This window comes from Tinamus guttatus, unplaced genomic scaffold (assembly GCF_059628265.1).
Source record: "Tinamus guttatus ecotype Peru unplaced genomic scaffold, ASM5962826v1 Tinamus_guttatus_pri_ptg000028l, whole genome shotgun sequence".
Taxonomy (NCBI): domain Eukaryota; kingdom Metazoa; phylum Chordata; class Aves; order Tinamiformes; family Tinamidae; genus Tinamus; species Tinamus guttatus.
This window is the reverse complement of record NW_028288562.1, coordinates 277,713-304,733: the sequence shown is the minus strand read 5'-3', so window position 1 is coordinate 304,733 and position 27,021 is coordinate 277,713. Positions and strand designations below refer to the sequence as shown.

Here is a 27,021-nt window from a genome sequence, read left to right as displayed (position 1 = left end):
AAGGAAAATATCTGTGCTGCTGAGGAGACCATCCCATTCCAGCCACTAACTCCTAATATAACCAGTTACCCTGAGAGGAACTACTAGAAAACACAGTAACTGTGCAGGAGAGCTCTGCTTTTGCATTGCAAACAGTCGAGCAAAGGTGCGCCAAGGTGTATTGCTGAGTGAAAATGCCTTATAAGAAGGTTTATAAAAGATAAATCCTATTACTAAATCTAGTACTTTTTAAATTAATTATTTAAATTTATGGGTATATGCAGTGGCAGCCCACCATGAAATGAAGGAATTAGCAATTTCCAGCATTAATTACTTGATAAAAGGGAGTGCATTAAATGCAGAGGCATTGAATACATCAGTAATGCTACACTGGCTAATTACAAAGTTACTTAAAAAGAAGAAAACTTGCAGTATTTTACAGTGTATTAAACTTGCAATTGCTTCTTAAGTGGCTAGCAGACAAATGTTAGTAAACTCAGTACATTTCATGGTGGACCGCAGGAATACTTCAATGTCTTTAAAAAACACAACTTAAAGTGACTGAATGGTTAAACTACTCAATATTGCTTCGTAGTCAGGCTGCAAAATATTGCAAATGACACTTAGCTTTCTTTTAATGCTCTCTATTAGTACACTGCAAGTGCAGCATAAAAGACGACCATACTTTTACTGATGAGGTGAAAGGAGCCTGGGGAGAAGTGATGTAGGCACTGCTGTTCAACAGGCTAATTGCGGAGCTGGTGGCCTGACTCTGTGCCTCAAGTCTCAGGCAACTATCATGGCTGATCTCACATTGATTTTGAGAAAGTTTTCCAAGGCTCTCATTTTCCACTGCAATCCAAAAGCACTATTTCAGAAACATCATCTTTTAATGACAGTCACAGGCAGTTACAATTTCTCTCAGTAAAATAAATTATTAATTAGCAAAGCACAATATGTAATGTATGTCCAGAGCAACGTATCCCTATTGCTATTTGTAGCAACTAGCTTCAATTTCTAAAGGTCCACAGCCTGCATGGTGTTTTACTGGGCTGCAAAAGAAGCACAGGTTCCACACTAATTAATTTATGCTATAAATTATATTAACACATGGACAGCATATCTTAATTTGCTACGTTACCAGCTAGTAAGATCACTTTTGATAGGCTCATAAAAATGCCTAAAAGCAGAACTACGTGGCAAAAAAAAAACACTACATATGCTTCATAAAGAACACAGGGACAATGTGACCTGTGGAAAAAAAAAGCCTAAAAGCAGGCAAAGGTTTCTTTATAGTGGTACACTCTGCTTCAGCCCAAAATAATCAACAAACCCTAAGTCTACTCTTTTGAACAACTTGACCAAAATAGCTGTATTCATCCTATATGTTTATTTTTGCATAAAACCCCTCTCTTCCAAGGCACAAACCTGGGATATTTTCCCTGGCATATATCTGCCTAAAATGTTCTACCAATGCTTTCAATAAAGACAATTCTCTTAAATGTTCTCTCAATAAGCTGGCCTTCAAATATTGTCTCAATTAGCTATAACTCAAACCATAAAGAGTTTATTAGGGAGAAATAATTTCAAGCCCACCTGGAAGAGTACAGAAAAGTCTATACAAAAGTCTATAATGACAATGATGGTGATTTGAAGGACTGGTTCAGAATATAGATACCCAACTAAACTGGAGTTAAGGACTCAATTTCCGAGGGGAGGATGAACTGACCTGTTTTATTCATCCAACTCCCCATTTTCCTTTTCTGCTTTTTCATATGAGGATCAGCTAGTTACTACTGAACATAGGTCAATGCCAGCTAGACCCTGAGAAGCAAATGGTTCGATAAACATCACTGCAGTGGAGAAAAGGGAGACCAAGAGCTCCCCATAAATCACAGGCAGGCTACAAAACCGCCCATAAAGTCTCATACTCTGAAGTGGCTTTTATCAAGCTGCCTGTGCTGATCATCTCTGGCAATGTTTCTTCACTAAACTAACTTCGCAGGCCACAAGTCTTGCTTAGCCCATTTATTGCCAGACCTGTCTATCAGCAAGGGAACATCCATGAGAAAAAGCTGCCAGAGGGGATTAAGAAACACTCCCTGGGAGAGTTTTGGCAGGATACTAAGGTTTCCTTGCACACGAGACGGTCCAGATGATGGTCTGCAGCTTCATTCCCAGAGCATTTGGGGACATCCTGCTTACACGGCTGAACTTGCAAATAATTATTAAGAGACGTTGTCAGTGCTTTTTCACTAAAAGTGAAGTGGTAATTAATTCTCGTAATTGAATGAACATTCATTAGACTTCCACTAAACACATTACATAATAACATTCGCAATCTTGTCTGTTACTGCCATGTCTTCAGTTTCCCGTTTCATGATAATGCTAATAAGCAAAACCCACAGCTTTATAAGCCCACAGCTCAGGACTGCATACATTAAATGTAGCTTTTCCATATAAATTCTTCAATCACAAGCAATGCAACAAAAAACAGCATATTGTTTTGGCAGGTATTAAATTTTGCCAGATCATAATCAGATTGTATCTTAGAGATGGAGCTTAGTGCTTAAGAAGAATCATTATATTGAATAGCAGGGCTAATATTTTAACTCGATTAACATGTTATTGTTCAATAAGGAGGCATATACTTCTGTAATTTCTTCTTCTGTGGATAATATCAGCTATAAAACAGAAATAGTGCAACTTTTTCTCCCCAATAATTCATGTGTAGGTTTGTTTCCCATGTATATTGCATGCTTCATGTATTTTTAAAAGTGGATTAAAGCATGTGACATACTATTATTCTTCAGAACAAATATATTTATTTTGTATTGTATTAGGCATAAAATATTTCACTTCTGTACCATATAAACCTGCCGACAATGATGTTTGCGTAGGCCTAAATATGCATGAGATTTCCATGGTAAGGAAAGAATTCTTCTTTTACATCTTTTAATTCTGTACTGTTGTGAGTTGGATTTATAATATTGCTTGGGCAGAAGGAGCTTTTGGAGGAAGAAATTACATCTAGTTACAATAGAAGTGTTGTACTTTCTCCATGGAAACTGCCTGCCCAATATTGTGAGATAACCTTCAGAGTCCTCCGAACCTAAACTATTCTCTATTTCTAGGCACTGTACGGACAAAACAACAAGATCGTTCTTTGAGATCTCAGAGAACAGCGTTCTGTGCTAGATGGACACAAAACTGAAAAGTTGTTATTAATTAATTTGTATCACAACTCTACAGTTGGATAATACCAATAATAATTTGGTTTCTTCTAAAATCCTAAAGGGAACTTAATGCACAATAAAATTTTCAATTCATCCCACAGTTCATGAGGGAGCCTGGAGAATACAGCAGGAGTGAACAAGTCAGCATTCTCAAAACTGTTAGAATGGCCTGAGAAATCCAATTTTGCCTGTCATTTACAAACCTAAGCTGGTAACCTTTAACATTAATATCTCTAGAATACTCAGAAGAGCATTTTTCTTCCTCGTGCATCTCTTCTCTGAATTAATTGCATATAACTTCCTGGTCAATAGCAAATACAGACAGAAAATTGAAAATCTCTAACATAGGAAAGGTAAAAGATAGAACAATATTTTAACCTTAAGCAGCTCATTCCATCCCTCCACATTTTTGCTCAAGGTTTAAGAGCAATTTACAAAGAGATGGCAGTATCAGTTAAATTCTAGTATAGGCATAAGCTTTCTGAAGTTTACCACACTGAGGCACTACTCATCACTGCGGGTTGAAGATACAAACTGCACTCTAGAAATGAGACTTACACCAGAGAGAATAAGCAGTAATGAAATAAAATAATTAAAAAGATGTTCTGTTCCAAGCTGATTCATAGCATGTCCTCCCTCCTTTTACACCAGTTGCCACTTGGAGTAGAAATTCTTATATTGTCTCAGGGTTTCAAACAGTCAAAGGAAAGACTTCTGTACCAATTCCATATACTGAAAACATATTAAAAGACATCAAGGCCATAATATTTTTGTGATCCTCTTCTACTGCAATAATCCTGCAAGCTATTAAGTTAATAAATGAGCGCTTACCTCCTGAAGAACCCTCTTCATTTTCAGCAGCAGTGTCTTTACAGCTGTGCAGTCCTGCAGCATCAATCTGAAGGGCAAAGATTCAATTCCTCCCCCTTCCTCCAGACCAGCAAAAGGCCACTCCACCGACGGGCTGCCAGCCAGCTGGCTGACACGAGGGTACCTGGCTTCTCCTTGCTCCACTTCTTTTGATAGCTTCAGGGATAGGTTCCTTACAAGGGGAAACAGAAAGATTCAAGTTGAAATAGCAAAAGAAAAGAATGATTTTCAGCGTTTCCTTTTTTGATTTTTAAGAGATATTTCATAAAGATATGTATGACATTATAAGAATTCAAAACATTTATGTTGCGCCTATTTTCTCTTTGACCAGGGGATGAAAGGACAAATTCAGAATGGAGAATAAATCCCAGAGCATGGCTACACTGATAATAATGATATATGAATTACTGCTAAGTTTCTAAAGGATTTTAATAGCACCACATAGGACACTCATATCCATACCAATTTAATTCACTATAATTAAAGATGTTAGCACAAGTGAAGAAGAAAATGCATATTATTCATTTAATGTATAGTTCAAATTTTCTGTTACATTTAAAATTTCATGCAACACAAAACTTATCCTCTAAATTTTATGTACTGCCATCTTTTGAAAGAACAAAGGACCTTTTTCCAGATGCACTTTACTTCAAAGTTAACCTCAGGTCTATAGTAATCACATGCTAAAACAATATGAATATGATTTTTTAAGACAAAAAAAAACCTGGAAGGAGTCTTTCACAGTGTGTTTTTCAGGGAGAAGAAACCTGGCTGCAACAACAATAGCCCTTCCCCCTGTAACCTCAGAAACTGTGAGTCCAATTGGAGAGAACTGTCATCCTCTGCTAGATGGCTCAGATGCAGTATTTATGTATGAACTATTAATCCACTCAAAATTCAACAAATCTTAATTTCTGATAAAGGAAATAGTTTCAATTACTTCAGTAAGCTTTATATTGACACAGGGCTGTTGAGGGCTACACAGGGCTACACATTGTCCTTTTAAAGACAGAATCATCTGCTAAGGTATGAAAAGAACCACAAAACATCAAAACTCAGTCATAAGGGTTAAAAATTTAAGTTGGTTGCTACAAGATCAACTAATATCTACTTACAACTGGCATATATAAGTGCATAGATCCTATGGTATCACTGAATTATCCAAAATCAAATATTACAGAAAAACTCTTCACTATCTCATACAGCTGCTTCTACTTGTTGCAGGAAAAAGCTCATTTGAAATTCATTCCACAAATATTTTTTTCATCAATTTAACATTAACTATGTCTAGGTTATCTCTTATGGTATTTTTATGGTAATGCACTGCAATTCATTTCAAAGCAGCTGTAAGGATTTAGCAGAATCAAAGTTCTTAATAAAAACTAGGAGTTTCCCCTTAGTAGTGGAACATGTTTTTGCCTTTGAATTTGGAGAAGGAGCAAGTTCCTTGATCATCAGTGGCAGGAGCTGCTTAAGGATGACCAACCCTCCCTACCTTCCAAAGATCCATTTACTGTAAGCAGAATTTGTCACAGGCATTGGTTAATGCCGTCAGATTGCAATTCAAATTTATGAGAAAATGTTGGAGGAAAATTAAAGATTTCTCTGCACATCAGAAACACAGACTTCTAAAGAAATGCGGCTAACTATTGCAAAGGGCATATCCTATCTACAATTAAGTGCCAAATGCTTTGCAAAATCTAGTCAAGAAAGGTAGAAATTTCTCAACCCCCACACTAAATTCTGAAAATGGATTCCAGGCTTTTCAACCTCAAGAAGCTAAACGGCAAGCGAAACAGACAGTTGGCTAATTACCCCTACTGGCATTTTAGGGGCATCAAATCTTTATGACTCTCTGTCCACCCTCTTCACACAATTTCTCAGTGTTACTTCTGCTCTAGCAGAGAGTGCCTCAAAAGTTACAGGGATGGCATCTTAGAAAATTAAACTGCATCATGCCATAAGCTATATATTGTTTGACATTTTACAGCTTTTAGTACTCTGTATCATTTATTGGTACTCTGATGCTGAGATTTTTCAAGGGCAGCCTTTTGGAAAAATGATGTTCAGCATCTGTCATGACCAAAGTATGTGCACACGCACACACAAATGTGCACACATCCTATAATGGCTAGTGTTGCTATACATCAAGAGACTGGCAGCCTTTTCCATTATAACCCCTCTCCCTTCAAAGGTTTTTATCTCAACCATAAAGACTTTCTTTGGGCTAGAACTTGGTAATCAAGAAATATGGAATCAATTTTTTTAAAAAAATATTTCAACTATTTCTAAAGTACAGTGCTAAGGGCATGTCTAATATTTCTTTCTCTGAATTTTACAGGAGGTGAGAGCTCCCCTTACAATTCCTTGATCTAACACAGGGAAACGAAAAGCTTGAGCTTTTAATCCTTGTGTTTCTCCAGGAACCTATTATGAAATTTTAAATATGATGCAAATAAGATAATGTAATTTAAAATAGCAACTTGGTAACACTCAAGAAAATAGCTGTTTGGAAAAGTCCAGTGGGGCTTATTCACTTTCAAGTGGTAACCGTATGGTAGGAAACAAACGGTTGTAGACAAACCCCAAAAAAGAAATGAGACTTTTGCTGTACTGAGATTTCTGAGAAATTTGATTATTTTCAATTTCTTTTTCACTTTAAACCCTGCATACCTGCATTTAACTCAAGTGACCCAGGACTAGAAAAACAAAATTTCAGCTAAGCTAGAGAAGATCTGATGTATACTAGCGTACCAAACAAACTTCTGTAATATTGAGGAAAAGAAGCCAAGTATATCTGTTCTGCAACTGCCGCCTTCTAGATCAAAACATCATTTCTCACCAGCTCCAAGAGTGCTTCTGTGGAACGAGCGGGCAATTCATCGAACATTTTGTTGGCTAAGAGGTTCACAAGCAATACATACCAGTCAGGTTGAAGGGTTTAACTCATATTTAATAAAATGATGCATTCCACTTGCTTGCCTCACATCCCACCCACCAGGTGCCTTCATCTAATGCAGGGACTTCTGCCTGGGCCAGGAAGAAGTCTACTCTTTAATGGAGCCAACACTAGACTTCACTTTTACGGAAAATATATGATTAAACAAATACATCCCTGATAGTATTCATTGCTGTCTTTCACAATTTAAGAATAAGGAGTTACCAAGAGTTGTGTTTAAGTGCAGACGCTACCTTCCATCTATGTTATGTAGGGCATTTGATATGTCAGGAGGAAAGTGCAACTTTTAAAACCATCTTTTATTTCATTTTCACATAAAATAGTTAGAACCTAGTCTTCTTCTTAAAAGAGCTTTTATGTTAAATCTCCTTTTATGAGCAATAAATGAAAGCATATAATAGATTTAGGGAAATACTATATAAGGAAATTCAGAACATGCATGTCACTATATTCATTTTTGAAAAACTGCAGTCTAATAGAGTGTTTAAAAAGAAATTAATCCTTAAATTGGATTAATCTGTAAGGTTTTCAGGAAACATTATGAAATTAAGCTGCCAGAGAAGTTGAAAATCCATTGAAAAACTCCTTAACAGCCACAGTGATTGCAAAAACCTGATTAAAGAAACAAAATAGGAGAAACTCAGCATTAATGTTACTCATAAACATATTACTTATTTGGTCAGCTTTGCTAATAAGAAATTCAGTGCAGGTTTGGGCACAGTGTCTGCACGTCCCCAAGTGGAACTCGGACATGAGCAGTGAACAGTCGCCGTTGGCGTACGACCACCTTTCAAAGGACACTCACCACCATGCGCTTCCCGAGCGCACTGACCTCGTGGTGACCAGTGGCTGCCAAGAGGCACCACGTCCCCGCTTGTCCCCTGCAGACCCCACTCACAAGATACTCCCCAGTGCGGGCAGGACGCAGGCTGGGAAGCTGGGGGAGCTGTAGGTGTTATTTCCCTGCTGAAGTGTCCTCTCCAGCTACTAGAGGGCTTCTATTCACTCACTCACAAGGCAGGTGTTGCTGTGTGGGCACTCAGATTTTCAGTAGTGAAATTAAACCGCTCCAAAGGAACATACTCAATTTAAAAAAAAAAAAAAAAACACTAGGGACCAAATGAAAAGAAAGCAATAAACTAATTAATGTGTAAATTAATCTAATTGCGTTGTTCGTTCTTGATATCATCAATCACGTGGTGTCTCAGCAGAAATGGTCAAATTGGCCCATCAACAAGAAAATTCTCCGTCCTTTTCCAGTGTGGCCTTGAATGTTTTTCATTTTGATTCAAAGACTAATGAGATTATTTAATTTGACCAAAATCCTGCACTAACATTTCTATTCTGCCCTTACAGAGGAAGCCTTTCTATTCTCCTCCAGTCTTACCTTGCATATCACAGTAAACCTAGTATTTTCACAAATTGAGGCCAGAGGCAAATGAAGAAGAAATGTTCAAGTGGACTGAGCATGGAGGTGCAAAGTTCAGAAATCTGAAATGGTTTTCAGTACCTCTAAATATTTATTTGGAGTCCAGTACACAGAAATAAGTAGCGTGAAAAAATTAATATCAATACTGGGCTATTTGTTACAATATTTTTGTTTTGACGCTCAACTCTCTTGAATCAGAAGAATGTTACATCCTCTGTCTCTTATCCTTGGCTTTTTGATTGTCCACATTAAGATTAAATGATGATTTCCATGGTTTACTCTGTGGTTGTTGCATTCCCTTGACTTACCAGGATACCTGGAGGCACTGGAATTGCTTCTAAGGGTGCACTGGCAGGCACACGTAACATTGAGAACAACATGAAGAGCAGTGTTGGGCAGGAAAATACAACCTGAGAACTTACAGCCCATGATTTCACTCTAGTGGCCAAAGTCTGTGTTTTTTTTTTTTTTTTTTTTTTTTTTGATTGCACATATTCAAATTTTGAGCAATTACAATTTATCAGAATTAACTTGTAGTAGAATTCACAGCAATTTGGCTGAGATGTTAACCATTTCCTTTTGAAAGCAGAGGATAAAGAAGTCAAAACATGTGCCTGCCTGTATCTATACACTGTACAATCTTTGAATATTGGTATGGCTTGACTTACGACTTTGAATCTTTTGGGTTAATAATGTAATGCCATCCTTCCTCCGTGCTTTCAGGGACATAAAACCCATCAGATACATCCAGTAACCGTCACATTAAACTAGCTCTCATTCTCCAAGTCTGACACACAGAAACTTAGGAACACTTCAGGGATTTGGGGGCATCAATGGAAAAGAGACCCAACAAGTATGCATGGGACATAAGCTGCAGAGAGAAGGGAGAAGAAGTTATTTAAGAGGGGATGATCAAATGAAGAACAAGACATTTGCCTGCTATTACCAGAACAGTTTTATTCCTTACTGGGTGGTTGTTTTTCCCCTCTCATTTTCTGATATAAGAGTGTTTGTGGGTTTTTTTCTTTGTTTGTTTAAGAACTGTGCCTTCTCATGTGTTTGAACAAGCAGCAAATCATTTGGGGATGAGTCGCACCAGAAAGAGAAGCAGATAACAGGCCTAGGAATAAAGAGGCTTTGTCTGGGCATAAAGGTGCCACTAATGCCAAGTGTCTCAACTCTGGCCCAAGGTACCTCATCACAAACCGCATTCAGAAGCGGGCTCAGGGGCCGTCCAGGGAAGCCTCCGTGCCAAGGCATGCACGGAAGGTGCAGATCCTCACCTCCTGTGCCATACTCCTCCTTCCAACTCGTCTGACTTGCATGTTATCTCATCTTCTCTGCGGTGCGCACTGAAGAGTGCTTGACATTTAGAAGCAGATAACATGGGCTGGTAGCAAAGCAGAAGGTTTCTATTCACGCTAAGCAGCACAAACACCGATCGCTATCTTGGTTCAGCTGTGTCTGAAACAAAGCCCAGGATGCAAAGGACTGCTCTGTGCAGAGCAAGGAGATGCGATAGAAGTCTTCCTGCCTGCACTGACCTCTCCCAGGAGGGACAACCTCATCCTGATCAATACAGCGAGGAGCACTTGTCACAAAGGGATAAAGCTCCATTTTTCTGACAGGACTGACAAATATTATAATGCTGCTTGTCACCTGCTTTGTGGGGAGATGATAGAGGAAGATGAGACAGATAATAAATTAACTCCTAAAAAAAATCTGGATGTCACAAAACCCCAGAGAAGTCAGCAGCACTCACCGGAAAACCACAGTTCTGGAGACCCCAAAATTGAACTGTTGTTAGTCTGCATTTAGCAGTTGATGGAGATTTAATGCCAACCTAATAAAAGCACTATTTTATCGGTTAGAACATCAGGTTGATGCAAAGTGTGGGCAAAGCTTGAGACAAAGGAGGGCATATGACAAGATCTATGACAAGCAGAATTTGTATGGATTATTTATTTTATCATTATTACTTGCTTTCCATGGTGGCCAGGAATTAACAGCCCTTTCACCTCCCTTCCTTGCTTTGCCCAAGGACACCAAGCCTCAAAGATGCATAGGGTCCAGACTGCAATCATCTAAAGATCATTTAAGAAAGTCCAGTAACACATCCCTGCTTCCGAACAGCTGAGATCTCCAATCAAAAAAAAAAAAAAAAAAAAAAAAAAGAAGTTTTACTTCACCATTTTGGACTAATTTAAAGTATGTGAATGATATCTGAGAATTTCTGGATTTCTGGCGTGCCTGGGGCTGGTAATTAAAGGATCTATTCCTTTATGTTTCATGGCACCATTTGAATTCAAGCTAAATCTACAAACAGGAATCATTCTCAAAAATCTTTGTTCAACGATATCACTACTTTCGAGAACATAATGCAAAATGTTGCAAGTTTGGAAAATATTTCTGGGAAATAACAGGGCAGAAAGCAAAATCTGCTTGAGTCAGGAAGATGGAGACTATCAGTCCCAATCCTAAAACTACATGAGCGGACCCCACTACTGCAAATATTTCAACTTGTTATAAATAATTCAGTATGCTTAAAGCTTGCAAGGAAATTTAAATAAGATTTGGATAAATCTCCTTAGAATTTTTGATTTTTTTTCCTTTCCTTTCTTCTTTCTAACGCAGCACTGTTTGTCAAGCTTTTTGCTTGGCTTTCCATAATGAACAATATTGGGAAAGAGGAATTCATAGAACAGAGCATGGTTTAAGCAAAAATCACTTTTAAATCATTTATGCATCCCTCAATACTACAAATTATTTTTAGGGAACATGAAGTAAAAAATCATTAAGCTAATTCGTTTCCTCCCTCCGCGCTTCTCCCCTCATCCCTTCATCCCCTCCGCTCATCCCTTCATACCCAAATAAAACCATCGCTGGGAATAATTCTAAGGGACAAGCTCATTTCAGCAGCAACTCATTTCAATGACAGCGAAAACTGTCCCAGGGGGCAAAATCCTTGTGGATATGCCAGGAAAAAAAAAAAAAAAAAAAAAAATCCAAACCTACTGAATCTCTGTTTTTCATTTGCAAAGCTATCCAAAAGAGATCATGAAAGTTATGTGACCTTGACTCTTCTTCCTTAGAATAAGCCAGCAAGAATTTTTGACATGCAAAAACTTAAATGTCACAAGTCATGCTCTTGACACAGCAATAATTAAGAGAAGAAAATGCTTGGAATGTAAATTAGAAGATACAGGAATATTAATTTCTGCATTTTAAGTAAACTAAGTGAGGATAATCCAAGAAGTAATTCCTCTTCTCACAACTTCCAGCAAAAGAAGAGAAGTCTGCTTTTTACAAAGAGCAAGCAGTTCACAGCCAACAGAAAGAAACCCTATGGATCCTACCGGGACGATTAAGCAACATGAGGATAAGCGATCATCCCTCCTGAGCACTAACCAGAGACCACGTTGCAAGGTAACTGTTGAGGAAGTCATTGACAAAAACACAAATTTTAAGGAAGAAAGTTCAATGTGTCATATCTTTATTGGACTCCACCTTGTCCAATTTAAGAACAGAAATGTAGGAACATACTTCTGAACTACAGCCAATAGTTGAGGTCACCATTCCTAAATGAGAAACACCAGGGCTTTTAATATGGGTGAGAATTCTCTCTTGCATCCCAGCTTAGAAGGGCACATTTTATTACCACAGTAACCGCTACTGCGATATGAAATGAAAGCCCTGAGCCATCCATAAGCACTACTGGATGCAAGAGCATGAACTGTCACGGTAGTCATACATCCAAGTATTGATCATAACACATAAAATATATCTTGAGCTTTTAGAGAGCAAGGCAAAGAATGAGGAGTAGCAGCACATGGAACTACAGTGGAAGGCCATCGTCTTCCCAGGCCAAGGGACACAGCCTCACCCCTGCTCTGGCAGTTTATCTCTGTGCAGATTCACTCCTGTTCCACCTCGGAAGCAGATCAAAAGCAAGTTCATATTCTGCTGAGGCACTGCAGTGCTTATCATTCTCCCTATGTAACTTCAGCTCTGATTCCTCCTGAATCTCTCCACTTGAATTTCAGCATTTAAGTGGAAAAGTTGCCTTTTCAGGTAGGTTTCCATAAATTAAAAACTTTTGAAGTCAGAAAACAAAGTTCAAGTAGGGGGCTTCTTAAGAAAGAAAAATCTTTTTCTACTAAAATACCTGAAGAGTGGAGGCAAATCTCATGTTAGGGATTGTGGGGGGCCATCCCCTCTGCAGTGGTAGCAGCACATCAGCTCAGGCACATTTTTCTCACTTATTTTACTCTCATGCCTATCACAGAGAACAGAGAGAAATGTGCCAGCACCAAAGTCCACACCAGAGCACTGCAGACCCAGAAGTACATAGCGGGTGCACAGAAGCCTCAGGACAGGAGGAAGCAGGCTATTTTTGCTAAGTCTTTTTATTTCCTCCCCTTTTAATTCCTCCTCATTTCATGCAGGAATTTTGATCCAAATTTAGATGCACAAGAGGAGCTTCATGTGACAGATACTGAATCTGCTTGATGTGACAAGGGCTACTGCTCAGGCAGGTATCTTTTCAGGGGAAAAATATCTTCAAGTCTCACTTATATTAAGGTGTGCTGTTTACCTCACACCATCTCAATATACTGTATTGCATGAAACCATTATCAGTGTATTGTGACCAAATATTCTTGTCTATTGTACAGGCTCAAACTGAACTTAGGTGGTTGATAAAAGTAAGAAGCTGTGAGAAGGCAGAAACCAGCAGAAGAAAAGCATGTATGTAAATCTGAAAGAACTTCCTTCTCTTAAGCATTTCCATGTGCAGACAGAGGGTATAGAAGACATCACTTGGCTTTGCACCCTCAGGACTGCCCCCAAAATGCCTTTGAAAACCCATTCCATTTAACAGCAGAGGGATGAAAAAGAGCAATTGCTGTGCTACTAGACTAATATATACTGCCTAAGGGCCTTTCTCTTCACTTGCTTCCTTGATCCTTTTCAAAGACATTCAAGAGCTGTTTGCCTTGCTAGAGTTTTCTGGCATTTATGCACACTGTCCCCATGGCACTTCTTTTCAACAGAGACAAAGCTCTGTAAATGAAGAAACATGATGGGCAGGGGCTACCACATTAGCACTTACTGCTGCAATACAGTCAACATGTTTATAATACAATATAAACATTACTTTAAAATATGACTTCTCTTCCTGCTCCATAGGCTGACCTTCTTGGAAGCACAGGACACAACAATAAAGTTGAACCTTTGCTTTCTCCATGTAAAAATAAAAATAAAATAAAAGGAAATAATTCTCCTGTTTTGGATATTCTTTCATGATGACAAGACCTGTTACTGCCATGCTTAGAAAATCCTACCCACTGCCAGAATGAAAAGAGCCACCCCACATGGTCAACTTGCTGCTTCCAGCTGCTTCCTGAGAGAATTAATGACTGTAAAGACAAATAAACATCAAGAGAGGCATCTCATAAGGAAATGGACCATAAAGACTGAAATAAAAACTCTCACTGAAGCACCCAAAATAAATAAATAAGTGGCGACCCATTCATGGGGAAAACAAAAACATCAGTAATATAGAAAAGCAATTTGGAGGAGAAACCATTTGCCTGTGTCTAACATAGAGGATGACAGCTCTGAAGAACAAAGAGGAAAGGAGCTGTAAACACACACGGTACAGAGAAACCCAGTGATATGAGGGATCGCGACAGACGCTTCTATTCCTGCCTTGCTCTATCACTCATGACCATACAAAATGCATAAAAAACCAGTGCTGGCCCTGCTGTACAAGCTGCACGCCCGGGTCCTGCAGTGTAGGCACACATGTATGTAGGGAAGGACAAGGCAGACTACCTGTAGGTCCTTTAGGCTGAACTCCACCTTTTATAGCAGTTCCAAGAAGCCAACTGAGAAGCTTCAGCACAGGCTACAGCTGGAGGGAAGTGCTGACTGACCGCCTACAAGCTAAATAGGAGGGACAGGAAAGCAGGGCAGAAATGCTGTCACCTGCGTACACATGGAAAAGCACGGGCAGATTATGGTGCTTCTCAGAGCTGCCGTGAACAAGACTTTGGGGTCAGGCTTTGAAATTGAAACTGAGAAGCTACAATGGAGGCAAGGAAGCAAATGCACCGAAAGAGGCTCCTCGGTTTAGATCTGTTCATGTACCAGCAAACCAAAAAAAGCGCCTCCCCCCACCTCCCCAAAAAAAGACTTGGACCAGCTTTTTTTCTCCCAGTTTTAACTCCAAAGAATCACTAGCCTAATGTGAAACTATGTTAGCTACATGGAGATCAGTGAGAACTGAAGAGTAAAGAAAACTATCTTCCAGAGTTAAGAATCAAATATTTGGGTGAAAGAAAAACAAACTTGACGTGAATGAATTCTACTGATTTGTAATCATTTCATTTTCATCCCTTAAGAGTAAAATAAGGAATTACAAGCAATAACTCTACATATTCCACAGCACTAATTTATCCAGATGTTTGCTTTTGTGAAACCACTATGCTTATGTTTTCACAAGCTCACTTGAAATACTAGAGAAGTTTACAACAATAAATAAGAAGTCTAGAAAAGCAAAAAGTTCTTGAAAACATAGCTGGAAATTGTATTTTTTTAAAAAATGCAGCTTTTTAACTGTACTAGGAATTAGTACCTTTACCAAGTTGCCCATAAAAGTTTTTTTTAAGGTTTCTCTTGTGCACTCTCTTGCACCGTGATGCACCCATGAAGCCACTTTTGTAAAAGGACAGAGTTTTACTTCAGTCTAGCTGCAAGCTTATTTAGGCTGCAGTGTTTGAAAATGACTCCTTGAACCAGATCCTGAAACTCTCACCCTTCCTGCTAATTAATTTAGCAAAATGTATATGCTTAGGTCTCACTCTTGGTAAGACAGTGAATACTAAGCTCATCCTCCTACCGGTGAAGTTAATTAAAATCTCTGACTCCCTCTTTCTCAGATAAGCCTCAATAACTTGCAGCTTACACGGTAGAAATGGTAGCATATATGCAACTGTTACACAGGTCTCGATTTGAGACACAAAGCATTAAAACTAGAATATTGACTTAACATTTGGCATGCGCGCTCCCTTCCCTATTTTTCCTTTGTTATTGTTTGCGTAGATTACAGCCTTCACGCTAATCTTCCAAGCACGCTATAGTATCTTCTACATATCCAGAAAGATTGATCCGTATATTAGCTATTTCCCTTAAAAATCCTTCCATATAGCAGAAACTAAGAGATCAAATGCAGAAATTACACAACATTCTTGTATGGACAAAACGGAAGAATGTTGCCAAGCAGATCTCTTCATTCTACAGCAATATAAGGTGGAAGGAGGTAAATACATAGAACAATAATCTCTGAAGTTTTATTAAACAGCTACTATTCCTCATTGTGTTGTTGTAAATATTTTCATTTGCTGAATAAATAAATGAAAGGCTGTATGTTCACAGTATTCCTTCCCAGAAATTAAATTCTCACTTGCCTTTTTAAATTCTTGTAGGGAAGACAACATAAAAGCAATATGCTGTAATAGCCACACAACACAATCTCATTCTGAATAAAATCTAATGATTTTATTTCTCTCTTAATGTAAAAATCTTTTTTTTTAAACTGTTAATGTTTTCAAAAAGAGTTTGTCAGAAAAATTTAAACCCCAGAGGGAGCTTCTGAAGCATAAACAGGACTAAGATTTCTCGATGCTTTTTATATAACACATTTTATACCCCTAAGATGAAAAATTTCAGTGTATGAAAAGTTCCCCGAAGTCTTTTCCATGCAGATGCTTCTATTTTCTCCCAAAGCACAAATGCAGTATAAATAACGGCGACAGAGTTTCAGCCTTCTCAATTCTAGCTTTTCAAGCGAGTACTACATACCACGTAAAGGCCAGCTTCCCCTAGAGTCATGTGCAGCAGTGGGCAGGCTTGGGGCGCTCTCCAGGCCATAGGTGCCCCGCGTGCTCCCCCGGACACTGCCTGCCAGCTCAGTCCTGCGCACAGAGGAGCTGGCGAGGCAATCTCGTGACAAAGTTGGGTAGTGGGTCAGCATAAAACCTGTCAGGACAACATTATCTGCACATTCTCTGGAGGAGAAGGGAACCCCTGTGTGAGTTTTGCTCTAGTAGCTTGCACTACTGCTCTTGGAGGCATCAGGATGTACGCCTGCAGTACGAGGCCTCCTTAAAACTGTGCCCCACATTTGTAAAAATGAACGTCTGATTTTTATTCATTATTTCTCAGAGTAAATATTTCTCACCTCATATGGCAAACAAGCATTCAAGACTTCGTATTATTTTCAGGTGTACTTGCTGACCTGCTCTAAGTATTTGACTTTAGCAGCCTCTCCTTGGACATGCAAACAGAACCAAGTGCTTCGGTCCAGTCAAACCCTACTTAACAAAAACTTACATTTTTGTAAATGCATGTCAGAAGGAAGAAAGAGAGAAAGGCCATTTCTACCCTGGTTCTCTTTTATGGGAGATGAAAGTATTCAAGAAACAGGTTGCTGCTCTGGCCCTCTATAGAGTTGCCCATTGTAGAATCAAAGACAGACACTTGTAATATATATACTTAGTCTAGTACATATATTCTAAGTTGTAAAAAAAGTCAAGGTAGCATGACTTAGATGACCTTTATTACAGTATTTCTGAAGTTTTCACTTTAAAAAACAGTTATTTTTCTGTCCTGAACAGTGCTTTTCTGTGTGCAATTTCCTAGAGTTGTAAGAAATGTCACATAAAGAAAAGACCAGATGAGTAGATGGATGACAAACATAATCTGAAAACAATTGCAAAGGAAACAGGCTGGTAAGAAGAGAGTCTGTATCTATGTTTCTCAGTTTCAGTAGTTATTCATTCAGCACACAGGAAAACAAAATCATGGAAAGAAAGCCCGCTGAGCAATAGCCAGCAGCCAAACAGGATGGCTTTGTGTACTGGAGAATTCAAGACAGCTTTATAGGGAATGACAAAGCTAAAATTGTACTTGATCACAGAATTCGCTGAATAAACTCAAATGATATTTCTTCGCCCATAAAAACTGCTTGCCGGTAGCATGAATTTACACCCTAAACTATGTAGCCATCTCCTGTACCCACAGGGAACGAATGACTGAAACCTGTGCGCTCCGCAGGAGAACATACGCATCCTCTCCGAAATAAAAGCCCTTATAACGGCACTTGAGATATTCATAATGCATGCCCTTGGACATATGCTCAAATCAAATTTTATAATGCAAAAAGTAAACTTCTCGCAAAGCTTTATGTATATCAAAATTGTTAACAATAAAGTCTTCCATGTTCAGGACTTTCAAATGCAAACACAGTTGCCTGAGGAAAGGACGCCGGCACGGCTACTTTGGCGTTACGGCTGCATTTCTCTCTGAGTTGTCCATTAACCCCCATGTCTTCAGATGCCCCCTGTCCTATTTCTGAACAGAGCAATGCATACGCCAGTGATCATTATTACCTCTGAGAGGCATCATAATTTCAGGAAATGAACCATCAAATTAGAATTTTTTTTTTACCCATTTTTTGCCACATTTCCATGCAGCTGGTCTGATGTGAAATGATGCGTAATGCTCCAAGAATAAAAGTAATAAGAACCCATTTATACTACATATCAGGGAGGGTAATTTGCTCAAACTCATAACAATGAGTAAGAAAAGTAAGAAATTGAACATTTACTCAAGCACAGACAGAATGACAGACTGTACAACAATATATCCAAAGGAAAAGAGAGAAAGATTACTTACTAACACTGCAGATGTTTGAAATATTCCTCCTACACATGAAGAAATTTAAATGCAAGAATACAGCAAGGTAAATTCTGCAGTTCACAGGCTTTCATTTATATCTTTACAACTTTTCCCTTCACTTTCCTTGCCCATTTCTACCTCATCAAACTTAGCACCATCCCCTACTTGGCCAACCCTTATCTTTTGCCATCCGACGTCTTTCAAGACAAACATCCATCCACCCAAGCGTCTTCAATTGGTCTTTCTTTCAAACCTGCTATCAAATCTCCTTGACATTATCCTGGGCCAGACTGCGTCCGCAACACGCAGCAACTTTATGACCTCCCGTTGCACAGGCAGCTGCTCTTCTCAGACCAAGAGCTGTATGTTGTCCAGTGCTGAGTTGCCTCTCAGTTACAACTGGAATCCTCTCCTTTCAGGACTGCACCCCACTCCAACCAGTATCACACCCTCTTTTTCATTCTACCACATTTTCCTTATCCTTATGCCACATAAGCTTCTTTTCCTAGATGGCAACCGTATTAATCACAAGCAGTCATTTTCCCCCATATATGTTGGCTTTAAAGCCTAAAGAATACATTTCCCCCTTAAATCGCTGCGTCTGTTTAACATGGAAGCTCTGGGCAGGAGTCCTTTGGGAAACAAGTGTTTTGCAATCAATTTGGATGAACAGGCCTGCATTAATTTTAAATAATTACTTTTATCAGAGGCTAATTCATCTAACTGGATTAAAAAAGAACTTCAATTTAAGACTGATTTGGGACTGTCACGCTTCATGCATCAGTGCTCACCAAAGAGCTCTGTTCAGAGAAAAGGGAAAGACCACTCAGTTTGGTTGGACACAGTTCATAGAGGGAAGTGTTGACACTGGAGCTATGTTCAGCTGATTTGTAGTTTCTTGCCTTTGTTTTCAACAAGTCTTCTTACTTTTCTGGCTTATATATCAATAATATCAATGATACCACAGGGAGAGCAACAATTAAAATGCTTCCTTCCATCTCCTTGCAATTTCACACTTCAAAAAAATCAGCAGCATATCCTTAAATAGAAAACCTAATCTAAACCAGAAACAAAAACCTATGAAAGGTATTAAGAAAATCCTACAATAGCACTTTCTTCTTCTTTTTTAAAGCTATGGCTAGAATGCTTTTCAAAATGCTTTTCCTACCAATGTCTTAGATGCCTCTAAATGCTGTGGAGTAGATCATCTTGTTAATGGAATAATGACACTTAAAATTGACATAGCTACTTCCATCCCAGGAGAACATTTGTTGTTGTTGTTTTTTGGGCTTTTTTCTGCCAATATTCAGTTTAAAGTTTTGAATTGCCAGTCCTGTAGTAAAGAACATAACTGTAACTAAACAACGGGGACACAGGGTGGGGACAATGCATGGGGCAAATGGATTCACTGCTCCAGGTCAGTTTTGTAGTAATCTCCTAAATGAGTCAAAAAATACAAACAAACAAACAAACAAGAAAAAAAAAAGAAAAAAAAAAACACAAGCCTTTTTCAGCAATCTTCTCCATCACCAAACAAAAAAATGGGATGAATGTCAGGCATATTCAGTTCCAACAGCAGCATACAGATTCTTTTCTGAATCTCCACTTTTTCCCTAATTTCTCCCACATTTTTTCCCATATAAGTGTCAGACGTTTCTTTTTGCAGGAATTTAAAAAAAAAAAAAAAGAGGAAAAAAAATCAGACTTGCCATTTGCTTTTCTCATTTTTCCCAAAACACAATCAACAATGAAACCATTTTGTCTTAGCATTCTTGCACTTATTCTATAATTCACCTAAATTATTTTGATTTTCTTTTTCAACTGCATCAAAACTTATTATTTCTTCTCTGGTAACGCTATGAATTGTCAACTGTGATCAGGAAACCCCAAAACATACAGCCCAATAGTCTTAAAAGAACATCAAGAGATCATTCCTCATTCAAGCCACTTCACATAAGAGTGGTAGGTTATTTTCTTAACATTTTCATTTTAACATTTACTATTTGTTTTGAGATTTTTTGCTCTCCTCACTGTAAAATTCACTATCACCACTAAATGCTGAGTCCCTTCAAGGGTAATGTTACTCAGGAGAAACACAAGATGGAGAAGACTGGGTCAAGAAGGAGGTTCAGTGGGATGACTGTGGTGAGTGGGGAATCTGTGAACTGGAGTCCCAGTCCGACTTGGATAACAGCCACTTGTTGGTGAACCAGAATAAAAGTAAAAAGATAGGTGACCAGTGTTGTGTTACAGAAAAAGCCAAATCATCTGGGAAGCCAGTGGTTTAAGTACCTCTAAAGCTCAGCTATCATTGCATTTCTCTCATAATTTCATTGTCAGTAAAAAAGGGGAACAGTTTGCTAAGGTTGCCACTAATGCTCTTTAAACATGGAAAGTGGTTACACAACCGTCCATGAAAACTTCTTCAAGACATCAATGCTGTACAGGACTGTGCAGTAATGGAAAATTTTATGTATGCGTTTTGCATTGCAAACATCAAACATTTCACAGGAAGCCAATTTGAAAGTTAGGGTCACACAAGGAACTCCTACGATTGTTTCCAAGTTCTGAAAACAATTTTTGCTTTTTGATTTCTAGGTTCTGGACATTGCTCTGGACACTGTAAATAGCTCTTCTTCATTGAAAATCAAATGCACCCTGCAGCAGTTTCTAACAAGCATTTCTTCTTGTTTTGCTTTTCAATACCCACCAACAGATAGAGGGAGCTTACCACAAGCTATCCCTCTGCTCCAGCTGTGTAGAAGTTTTTGACAACAACCCTGGAGACTGCAGGAAGGATTTGGGATAACTTCCGCCAAGAATCAACTTCACATAGTTAAGTCAACTGCATTACAGCTTCCCATGTTACAGTCTCAAAGCTGTGCTGAGCTTAGTTGGCTTTTGTAGCAACTCAGGACAAGTACTAGCACATTTGGGTCTGTGGAGTGATTGCAAGGATGTGAACTGAATGTCTTCTACTGTGTCTTTCTGACCTGACACCCCAGAAACTCTGCAGTTCTGCACAGCAGGAATCTCACCAATTTTCACATAGTTGCTTTAGAACAGCAACAAGAGGTTATAAAGTTGGCTCTTAAAACATGCAATCACTGATTATAAGCTGATGGTTACAAACCTGATCAACCTGGATCTGCATTTGTACCAGGTTTTAGTTATCCATCCACACCAGATAAATTCTTTTACACTTCATATTTATTTTGGCACATTCAGAATCATGCCTAATATTGCATGGACTTCAGTCAGTTGTCATTTCACAGAGGTCTAGCTGGACAGATATGCAAAACACCACTGACATGAAAGCGAAAATCTGTATCTTACAATAAAAGCTAGGTTTTCCCCTTCTTTCTGGCTTCTAGTATTGGTCTTCCAGTGCCTGAAGGTGTCAGTGGTTATCCTCTCATCTGATTTATAGAATAAATCTGACCTTTTTTTTTCTATGTAAACAAGTGCTGGAAATAGTTATTGCTAAAATCCTTATTAATTGCCTCAATTAACAGTCCTAACCTTGGCTAAGTCATTCATCCCCCATGCTCCCAAACAACAGCTTAGAGAAGGAGCCACAATCCTAGAACATCTGGCACCACTTTATAAATGTCACCTTGGCTTCCCCTGAACTTTCACAGTCCAACAAATATTTATTATTAGCACCACCTGAGAATGCACCAACTTCTGTTTGCATAGACTCTGTGCCACTTCCCTGCATGACTTGGAAGGAAAAAGGCAAATCAGCCAAAAGGCATTTCAGACAGTTACTGGGCTTGGGTCTGATTCCCAAGAACGCGCACACAGCTCAGCTTCTCAGGCCCACTGTGCTTCTGCCTCACAATTCAAAGCTCCAGAACTCTACCGCTTAAAAAGAATTACCTCAAAAAACACAAGAGTACTACAGATTTTTGATATGGAGCCTTGTAAACTGGTAAATATACTCAGTCCTATATATCTCAAAACGACTGGGGAGAGTTACTGCCTAAGTGTCTTGCTGCGGCTCTGTAAAGGCTTAAGGAATAGATGCCACAGCCCTTGGTGTTCAGAATGGTCATGCCTATAAAAGCGTGAAAACAACTTAGAGATCTATGAAGTGGTGGAAAGATGAATCTTCAGCTTCAGATTTTTAAAGGGGAGGTCTCAGGAATCGTCTACAACAGTCAAGCAGACATAATTAAGAAATCTCCCTTCAATGTAGTAGAACTAAACCATAGAGAGGGATATAACGCACAGCTGAAGTCCAGATTTCCTCTCCACTTTCCCATATTTTCTCTGCCACCAGGCCTGAAATTTTTAATGCAAGGCTGAACACTTAAAAATAATAATAATAAAGAAATCCTTGTCACATGTCCCTAGTACACATCCTGGCTATCACATTTTGTGAGAATGGAACATTATGCTTCTCTAAAACCCTTACACCCGCAAGATTCCAGAAATGAAACAAGGAGAGAATTGCCTAATGAAGACGACCAATCTGAAGAGAACCGGTGGCGATCGGACCTTAAAAGGAAATATCTAAGTTTGGTGTAACCGCCCTCCCCTTGCTTGTATAAAAACCCTGCACGTGACAGCAGAGGGGTCTTTTGGCAAGATTCCCTGCTTAAGGGTGAGCTGGGGACCCCAGCTAGCGACACCAGGGGGGTCCTTGGCAAGATTCCCTGTTTGAGGGTGAGCCGGCGACCCCAGCTAGCTGGTAATAAAGTGGGATCCTGCATCTATCGGCCTCTCTGCTTCTGTCACGCTTGCGGGCTGGGGAACCGGACTTAACAATCTAATTTATATATATTTAATCAATGTAATGACTCCGCTATATGTATGTTTTGTCAAGGCTCTGCACACAAAAGACAGTAGTAGAAAGACACTTGTTCTGCAGCTCAAGGCTCTGCTCTAGCAAGTGAGCCAAGCACTGACTAGGGGAGTGAAATACATACAAGGCAAAGGCCGAATTTTCATGACAGACATCCTGCTCTGTAATTAAGCTTTGGCTGTGCTGGGTTCTGTAGTTATTGGGCTGAGCTCCATAATTACTGAAATGGCACAGTGCATTATTTTAAGACTGCCTTTACATTAAGATTACCTTAAAACTCTCTTTCAATGAGGTACATGTCAATTAAGAGAGACAGCTCAAAATACGCAGCCCAGTAAACTCTTCCACTATGGATTATCAGAGCAATCTCTTGCCTGGAAAATCTCTCTAGCCCAAACAAGAGTCTGGGTTTACACAAAAAGATCTGGAGATGCTATTTATTTTTGCATGTGTAAAGTGCCTTATCAAAGTCTAAGGCTTAGGATGACAGACCCCTACTTACTTGCTGTAAAACATGCATGCTGGCAAAACTGGGCATCCATCCTTGCCTAACTGGACACTGTTTCCAGAAGCGTAAGTGCAAATGCAAGGATTATATACAGTGCAATTCATAGGTAATCATCCCACACAGGTATGTAATGCTCTGCAGTTTTAGGAAGGGGTTTTCACTGGCGATTGCACAGTAGGCTTCTTGTTCTTCCTGTTCTCAACATGAAAGAACGAGGGAAAAAGCTTGGTGCATACACTGCACAGACCAATCCAGCCCCAACAGAGTGAGTTGTATCAAGTTCTTTATCTGTTTAGCAAGGAATAACAACAATTTCATCTAAACTGCCTAACAATCTACTTCTGACTCGGGCCTGTACAAACACAAGCCCCAAAACACTACAAAACCAAGCTTAATACCCGGCTAATTTAGCCTTTTTTTCCCCCACAATCTTACACAAACAATAGTAACTAAACCAAATGGCTGAATCATGCTTCACAGTTGTTTTAAAAATGTTCATGTAAACAACGTTATAAAGCCAAATGCTTCACTGTTATAAATTTATGATGGCATATCATTTTATTGGTACAGTAAAAGGCTATAGTCACACGTTAACATCTCTCTGCACAAAATTGTGATCTTCTTTTTAATGTCTATATTCTTGTCCGTCCCCCTTTTGTTTTTGAGAATCATAAAAATCAGTCTTTTGCTAGTTTTTGGACAAACATCAGCTTTCTTTAGTCCAAAAACCTTGCTTTACTTCCCTTTACTGCACATTTGGTGCCAGCCATGAAGAGCACAGGAGTGGTTACAGCGTTGTGCTTCCAGTCTTACAAATGTGCCTGCCCTTCCTGAGAAGATACCAAGCGGTTAGAAGCAAAACTAAGCCAAGTAGCAACAAGCCTCACAAGTGCTAGTGGCAGATCCAAGAGAAGAGCTGCTTGTATCATCAGCAGTTGGCTCTTCCCTGTCCGTTGGTGGCACTGCCAGCCACCAAGACCCACCAGAGAGAACTCCCCTATAGAGGAATGGTTAGGGAGCCGCGGACACGGCTGCCCAGCAGGCCTGCTCAATCCGGGCTTTCTGGCTTCAGTGAAAGCACAAAGGGACTGCTGACTAGGGGATAAGGAAGTAGGCCAAGGTCAGAGGGAATAGAAGCGCTGTTGAACTAAAAGGCTGAGCTAAACAAGTAAAGGGGGGACGTAAGGGTCTCAGTTACATCATTGTCTACCAATTAGGAGCCTGTGTAGTTACATCACTATCTGCCAGAATCATATACATGTACTGCATTCAAGCTAATAAACGAGCAAGATCTTTTAACTTTAACATTGAGTGTGCGTCTTGACTCCGGCTGACCTCCTTCATTCCCCCATGTAGGAGCACTATGTACCACAAGTGCGGGCCACCCATGCCCTTACCTCTGGCAAACCACCCTGCCTTTCAGCTCTGGCAGGCCAGGCTTGTGGGCCAAGGAGGCCTAGGTTTCCTCTGACCTCTAGTCACAAGATGTACCCCACAGCTTTGGAGCCTGGAGTTTCAGGGAAGTTGTATGGCCCTTGGGAGCACATAAGCCAACAAGCACTTCCAGCCGCTTCATACGGGGCTCCCTGCAATTCCCTCTGGTGCGGGCAAACTACACAGTGATGGCAACAACCCTAAGAAAATAAGTATTATGAGGGAGGACCGATACCACAGGCAGCAACACCGGAATTTACTGCACTACAACTCCTGTGGGATCAACTAAAAAGTTCATAAAAAACAATGCTAAAATTATGCAGCAACTTTCAGTTACTATTAGTAAAATTACTATTTTTAAAAGTACCTAGAAAATAACCATTCAGAGCAATTGTGAAAAACAATGACTTTGCAGAGTTGTAATTCACTCTCTCCCATTCATCCCTGGGTCAACCAGAAGAAAACATGTGTTACTCTCCAAGTGCAAAGTACTGACAGGCTAGAAAACACGATATGAATGCCCACCATACGGACATTTCTTAATTAAAAAAAAAAAAAGGCAGTATTACCAACAGGCTTAGCTTTTAATGAAAAAAGTGCTCTATGTGACTGCAAATATTGATTAAAATAACATTTGTGGCATGTCACAGTTTCTTTAAAGCTGTGTCTCAAAAGCCCCCAAGTCTTTCCACAAAATTTGTTTCTGTCTTAATTGGTCTAAGATCTATGCAACTTGCAACAACAACAACAACAACAAAGACGATTGCAAGGAAAGATCTGCCAATTTAAATTATTAGTGGGTAAATGATTTCTTCAATAAAAAATAAAGACCAATGTAATATACATCAAAATTCTAAATGCCTAAATAGCATATAAATGGGAATTAAATATTAAAGCCTGAAAACACCGAGAGGCAAAAATATGATTTAGAAATGAAGATTAAGGAAATGTAATAAAAAGAAGCAATAACATGGATTTGTGAATAAAATTTCTTTTTTAGATAGTAAGGAAAGCAGGGGGGAAAAAAAGCCAGGTGGCAATATTCCATCTCCTAACTGCTGTTTTTTTCATTTTCTTCTCCAAAAGACCTGAGGTTGGTGAGATGTACCACTTCTCTTCCAGTGTGCCTCTTCATCACAGTACAATAAACAACATTTAAAGCAATTCCTATATTGTATTATAATAGATGCTTTTACATTGTGTACTCAGTTAGTATACTCTTTCAATGCTTTGCTATACTGCCCTTTATTATTTGTGGAGAAAGCTGAAATTTCTAAGAAAACCATGCCTGGTACTGTAGACACATACAAAAATGAGTGCAAATTCTATCCAGAACAACAATATTCACGTTGAAAGCAGCACAATCTCAATACAGGTGGTATATATTCATTAGAGCAGGTATTGATGTCGGAGAGGATAATCATACCGCAGAGGCAGTTATTTCTGCAGCTTAAAGAGTTGAGTATTTCTTGGAGTTGATTAGTAATTCACAGCATTGATGTCAGGCTGCCTAACTTCTTCATAAAGGGAGATTAAGCACTAGGCACAGTCGCATGATCGTTAAGTGGTAACACGAAACAATTCATAATGTAGAGGTAAAAAGACAGACCAACTCATTTTCCCCGTTCATTAAAAATAATTACATTATTGGCATCCTCATGCCTTTCCAACCATTCCTGTTTTCTGCTGCTAGCTTTCCTTGCCCCTAGACAGCACACCAGCACAGCAAAACGAATACCAAAGCAAGCATTATTATTCATTTTGTTTCCAAATAATTTTGCTAATCTAGCAGAGGCTTGTTATAAAATACTTTCGAGAGTGCAGTATGGTATATGCTGCCTCAGAGAGCTACCTAGACAGTAAAATTTGGACTAAAACAACAAAAAGGAAAAGAAAAGCTATGTGTGTCTCATTTTTGCTTGAGAGTGAAATCAGCTTTTACAACAAGATACTAAAATAGTAATTCGGTAAGAAAATCTGTTCTTAATTGTTTTTGAACTACGAAAGCCCATTCCTAATGCCACCGGATTTACTAGGTACCCCAAAGGTGAACTG

At 39.1% G+C, this 27,021-nt stretch overlaps 1 protein-coding gene across 1 annotated transcript in view; it reads right to left on the bottom strand.

Annotated features, from left to right (window-relative positions):
- The window catches only part of CCSER1 (coiled-coil serine rich protein 1), a 517,309-nt gene that overhangs the window by 302,806 nt on the left and 187,482 nt on the right, over positions 1-27,021 (bottom strand). The window contains exon 6 of the mRNA XM_088529607.1: positions 4,047-4,257. Coding sequence (XP_088385733.1) covers positions 4,047-4,257 — 211 coding nt within the window. The remainder of the gene's footprint in view (positions 1-4,046; positions 4,258-27,021) is intronic.